The 6,498-nt window shown below is 41.9% G+C and overlaps 1 protein-coding gene across 1 annotated transcript in view; it reads right to left on the bottom strand.

The window, feature by feature from the left end:
- The window catches only part of LOC311132870 (rho family-interacting cell polarization regulator 2-like), a gene marked incomplete at its 5' end in the record, with an annotated part of 97,760 nt that extends 93,962 nt beyond the window's left edge, over positions 1 to 3,798 (bottom strand). The window contains one exon of the mRNA XM_084166227.1: positions 3,714 to 3,798. Coding sequence (XP_084022353.1) covers positions 3,714 to 3,798 — 85 coding nt within the window. The remainder of the gene's footprint in view (positions 1 to 3,713) is intronic.
- Between the last annotated feature and the right edge of the window lie 2,700 nt (positions 3,799 to 6,498).

Raw genomic sequence — 6,498 nt, 5'->3', positions numbered from 1 at the left:
AGAGAGAGAGAGAGAGAGAGAAAAGGGGGAGAGAGAGAGAGCTCTGAGGCGATCTCCACCCCTCTATAGTACTACTGCACTCTGCTGTTTCTGTTGCCACACTGGACCGCAGGGAAACGTGCCACCTAAGTCATAATTGACTCTATGGCAGCCTAAGCAGGACCAGTGAAAGAACACCATCATTCACTTAAGCTTGTATGAGCACTCCTGTCAGACTCAACTCCTCTGTCCTGTCCTCTTCCTCTGACCATCCTCTCTCTCTCACCATCCTCCTCCTCTCACCATCCTCTTCCTCTCACCACCCTCTCCCTATCACCATCCTCTTCCTCTCACCATCCTCCTCCTCTCACCATCCTCTCACCACCCTCTCCCTATCACCATCCTCTTCCTCTCACCATCCTCTCCCCCTCACCATCCTCTTCCTTTCACCATCCTCTCCCTCTCACCATCCTCTTCCTCTCACCACCCTCTCCCTATCACCATCCTCTCCCTCTCACCATCCTTCTTCCTCTTAGGGATGCAAATGTCGGTCAATTTCGCTGCCGAATAACTGGTCAACATTAAATGGTCAACAAACGGTTAAAAAAAAAAATTCCAAACAGTAAAATGACCTGACCAACAGAAAATGCTATCAGAGATCTGTATATAATGACTAGATGCTTATGTTTCGGCCTTAACAATGGGAGTCATCCCAAGGCAGGAAGGCAGATGACAAGAGTAGGCCCAAAATAAGCCCATAGAAACGAATTGGACTGATTTTGGACAGATTTGAAACCTTTCGCTTCACCTCTTCATCTCTGATACTATGCATGCATACAAGGACCGGCCATTTTTCATTAAGAGCTTAATGGAAACATGAAACAAGGCTATTGTTGTACAGTGAAATGCTATAACCTATTATTGAACATGCAACTCCTGTAATGAAGCAGCTAATAAAATGTCATTTTCAAACATTTGCCAAAATGCAATTCGCGGAAAAACACAGTTCTAAACAGCGCACCTAATGCAAGCATTACCATATGTGACAGAGATTAAAATCTCCGTTAAGAAACGTCGAAATAGGGGGAATCTAATAGATCCTACTATGATGGGTTGCTAATATGACTAGGATTGTGCCTTTGGTTTCTGGACAACGAAAGAAAGTTGATATGAAAACCAATAGTACAGGAGAGAAATGCTGGTTAATGGCACGAGTAAGTCTAAATAATTGGCTCCACATTTCTATGGATGTATTTTCGCAAGGCTACTTTGACGCAAGGTAAGACATGCCTCATTATTTGAAGTAAAGTTAAACGTTCAGGTTTCAAACAATTATACTGCCTCAAGGTCACGTTGCAAAGTGGTGGGGTGACGCGCTGATAGTCAACAGTAGGCATGCTAGAGCCTATGCATCCGAATGGCGAATGGGAGCCGCACTTTATCAGTTGAGATTGAGAAATAAAAAGAGCTCCTTTTTTAATCGTGGCCACCAAAGTTTTTAACATGCGATTGCATTTAGAATTGTTATTTTTGTGCAATGACTGGGCTTACAAAAGCAGGTTTCACTCCAGTAGCCTACAGGCTTTTTAAGGAGCTACTTGTGGCGTATTGAGAAATGTATTATGTGTTAATGAGTTTAGATTTTAAATGGTTGCAAATAGCCAATTGGATTTGTATGCAGGGTTTGAGTTATTTGAATTAACAAATGACAACGGGGTTTCCGTTCTTGCATTGAAGTGATTGGGGTACGTGATGCAAGGGCGGTGAAAGTTCAATGATGTATTGAAGAGTTAGTTGTGCTTAAGACACTGTAGAGAGTGGTCGACTGGAATGTGTTAAGGAGAACATGAAATAAATCGGTTCTGGTTATTATAAGTACGCTTCGGGGTCTTCAGTAAAATAACCCAGCATTTTAGGATGCAACACTACTCTTACGCTATTCCGCTCCTCAAACTAGGCTCTCTGTGTGCTGTGCGCATGACGACTAACGAAAATATAAACGCGCCAATTTAATTCCATACAATTATGCAAATTGACCCATAGACCGATAAACATGACCAGTCAAATGTATTTCTTTGCGGCTAATTTTAACACGTGTGCATGTGTGTTTCTACCTCCTGGCTGTTTTTGGCTCACAAGGACCGAAGTGAAATTAGCATTGGCTCATTTAATTTACTGCAAAGTGGGTCAACCAACCTAGGCATTATCATACACTACAGTACCAACACGGTGCATGAATCTGAATCTAGGAATACCCTGCATATTGTTTATTATGGATTGTTATTGTATAGAGTCATTATTGCAACTGAACTGAGATTATAATGTCGTTTTTATATATTACCATAATAAGTATTGTAATAGCAAACTAGTTTGCATATGAGTTTTCAATAGTTGAAGTGGAATGGTTCGTATATAATGGGTGGAAGACTTGTGCAAGAGAAAATGATTTCACCAGATGTCAGTAGTTTTACTTTCCCTCGATACTGTCCAAAATGCTACGTCCAAAAAAAACATGAACTTCGTCATTCAATTCTCCTACCATTACAGTGGAAAATTCAATGCACATTATGATTATATTGGGTTTTGTGGTACATAATGTTTGGTTTAAAACATCTGCCAGTTATACAAGAACACCCACACAAGGCTCTCTTCTCTGCTGCCTTCTAAAAAGTTGAAAATAGATCAACAAGCAGCACAGAGACTGCAGAAAGGGAATTGTGCAAACCAATTTATTTTAACTCATATGTAATCTTTTAAAATGTCATTCTCAGCTAGCACAAAGTCAATCACTGATCAATATGGTGATGACATCACCTCAGCCTTGTCTAAACCCACACTGGGAACCTTTTCAATCCACACTACATTTTACGTTTACATTTTAGTCATTTAGCAGACGCTCTTATCCAGAGCAATTTACTGGCGGAATTAGGGTTAAATGCCTTGCTCAAGGGCACATCGGCAGATTTTTCGGTTACTGGCCCAACGCTCTTAACCGCTAGGCTACCTGCCACCCTGACACTACACATGTTTTCAGTATCAGTCATCACCTCGGCGCCAGTGTGCCCTGCCCACCCATCCATAGCCCCAATGCCCCTCCACCAGTCTCCCTCATTGTGCCAACCATAGCCCCCAGTAAAGTGCAGTACATTGATCCCATCCATAACACTTAAAACAGTCTGCAGGTGTAATGCATTGTGAGACTTGTCATGAATATGTCTGACCACCTTCAAATGATCTCACAATGATGACTAAATACCAGCCGTTGATACATGGAGCACCGTAATGGGGCACCCATTCATCCTGCCATCATAGAAGGTACCCACTGGACACAGACATCATTTCAACATTTATATTTGAGTTGTCAACTAATGTGAATTCAACATGAAATCAACAAACATTTGAAGCATGTTATTGGATTTAGGTTAAAAGTTGGTTGAAAAAAAAGATCAACATTACCGAAATTCCTTTACGTTGATGACTTTTTGCAAATCAAATCACTTTTCCACGATGATTCAAAATCATCACATTGATTTTTGTTGTTTAAATTACATGTACGTGGAAACAACGTTGATTCAACCAGTTTGTGCCTAGTGGGTAGAGGGCCACCTAACCATAGCCCCAAAGCCTCTACACCTGTCTCCTCTGTGGTGCCTCCCCCACCCTCCTACATTGACCCCACCAGGAGCACCAGGAGCACCCATCCATCCCCCCAAAATTAAAAGCAGTCATCCTACCATCGTAGATGAAGACGTCCTCCATCTCCTCACGCATCACTTCATTGAGATAATCTTGATCCTCTCCGATGTCGGCCATAGCCATCACTTCTCTACCCCTTATTTTCCCCTCTCTGGGTGGTGAAGCGTAGGTGGGTTACTGTTTTTGTGTGCGACTGGGTGACTCGAGCGTAAAATTGAATGAGAGCTGTGATGGCCTCTTCTTCCTGCTCCGGGGCGATGGATGGCCGCTCCGTCAGGAATCAGATCCAGCCTGAGCAGAGAAGTCAGGCAGGCAGACAATGACTGAGAGCTGATCTTCGTCTGCCTGCACCAGGGCCAGTGTGTGTGTGGGGATGGCTGGACGGGAGTGTGTGTGTGAGGATGGATGGACGGGAGTGTGTGTGTGAGAGTGTGTGTGGGAAGCCCTCACGACTACCACCACCAAGTTTTATCAACACAGATGATTTCATAATTTCCTGTGTGAAAGCGAGAGAATTCAAGTACACTTGTTGCGTGTGGTGTGTGTGTGTGTGTGCGCGAGTGTGTGTGCGAGTGTGTGTGTGCGTGTGTGTGTGTGCGTGTGCATGTGTGTGTGTATGGGTGGACATGCAGGAGCACTATTCAGTGAGTCAGCTCAAGTGGCTGCTAATTAGCTGGCATAACTAACTGCTTTATTTTGGGACAGCAGGGACATGAGGTGCTAGGTCCCTTTGCCTCGTGTGTTTGTGTGTGTGTGTGTGTGTGTGTGTGTGTGTGCGAATGTCAAATTAAATTACATTTTATTGGTTGCATACACATATTTAGCAGATGTTATTGCGGGTGTAGCAAAATGCTTGTGTTCCTAGCTCCAACAGTTCAGTAAAATCTAGCAATACACAACAATACACACAAATCTAAAAGCCCAGAGTATATATATATACACTGTACCAGTCAAATGTTTGGACACACCTACTCATTCCAGGGGTTTTCTTAATTTGTACTATTTTCTACATTGTAGAATAATAGTGAAGACATCAAACTATGAAATAACACATATGGAATCATGTAGTAACCAAAAAAGTGTTAAACAAATCAAAATATATTTTATATTTGAGATTCATCAAATAGCCACCCTTTGCCTTGATGACAGCTTTGCACACTCTTGGCATTATCAACCAGCTTCACTTGGAATGCTTTTCCAACAGTCTTGAAGGAGTTCCCACATATGCTGAGCACTTGTTGGCTGCTTTTCCTTCACTCTGCGGTCCGACTCATCCCAAACCATCTCAATTCGGTTGAGGTTGGGGGATTGCGGAGGCCAGGTCATCTGATGCAGCACTCCATCACTCTCCTTCATGGTAAAATAGCCCTTACACAGCCTGGAGATGTGTTGGGTCATTGTCCTGTTGAAAAACAAATGATAGTCCCACTAAGCCCAAACCAGATGGGATGGCGTATCGCTGCAGAATGCTGTGGTAGCCATGCTGGTTAATTGGTTAATTCTAAATAAATCACAGACAGTGTCACCAGTAAAGCACCCCCACACCATCACACCTCCTCCTCCATGATTTACGGTGGGAAATACACATGCGGAGATCATCCGTTCACCCACAACGCGTCTCACAAAGACACAGTGGTTGGAACCAAATATCTCAAATTTGGACTCCAGACCAAAGGACACATTTCCACCGGTCTAATGTCCATTGCTTGTGGTTCTTGGCCCAAGCAAGTCTCTTCTTATTATTGGTGTCCTTTAGTAGTGGTTTCTCTGCAGCAATTCAATCATGAAGGCCTGATTCACACAGTCACCTCTGAAAAGTTGATGTTGAGATGTGTCTGTGACTTGAACTCTGTGAAGCATTTATTTGGGCTCTAATTAACTTATCCTCTGCAGCAGAGGTAACTCTGGGTCTTCCATTCCTGTGGCGGTCCTCATGAGAGCCAGTTTCATCATAGTGCTCGATGGTTTTTGCGACTGCACTTGAAGAAACTTTGAAAGTTCTTGAAATTGACTGACCTTCATGTCTAAAGTAATGGACTGTCATTTCTATTTGCTTATTTGAGCTGTTCTTGCCATAATATGGACTTGGTCTTTTACCAAATAGGGCTATCTTCTGCATACCCCCCTACCTTGTCACAACACAACTGATTGGCTGAAATGCATTAAGGAAAGAAATTCCACAAATTAACATTTAAGAAGGCACACCTGTTCATTGAAATGCATTCCAGGTGACTACCTCATGAAGCTGGTTGAGAGAATGCCAAGAGGGTGCAAAGCTGTCATCAAGGCAAAGGGTGGCAATTTGAAGAATCTCAAATATAAAATATATTTGGATTTGTTTAACACTCTTTTGGTTACTACATGATTCCATATGTGTTATTTCATAGTTTTGATGTATTCACTATTATTCTACAACGTAAAAAATAGCACACAAAAAAAAAAAAAACTTGAATGAGTAGGTGTGTCCAAACTTTTGACTGGTAGTGTATATATATACTGTATATATATATATATACAGTTGAAGTCTGAAGTTTACATACACTTAGGTTGGAATCATTAAAACTCGTTTTTCAACCACTCCACAAATTACTTGTTAACAAACTATTGTTTTGGCAAGTCGGTTAGGACATCTACTTTATGCATGACACAAGTAATTTTTCCAACAATTGTTTACAGACAGATTATTTCACTTATAATTCACTCTTACAATTCCAGTGGGTCAGAAGTTTACATACACTAAGTTGACTGTGCCTTTAAACAGCTTGGAAAAATCCAGAAAATTATGTAATGGCTTTAGAAGCTTCTGATAGGCTAATTGACATC

The sequence above is a fragment of the Coregonus lavaretus genome (genome assembly GCF_964263955.1).
Source record: "Coregonus lavaretus genome assembly, chromosome: 7".
Taxonomy (NCBI): Eukaryota; Metazoa; Chordata; class Actinopteri; order Salmoniformes; family Salmonidae; genus Coregonus; species Coregonus lavaretus.
This window is presented reverse-complemented; position numbering and strand designations above follow the sequence as displayed.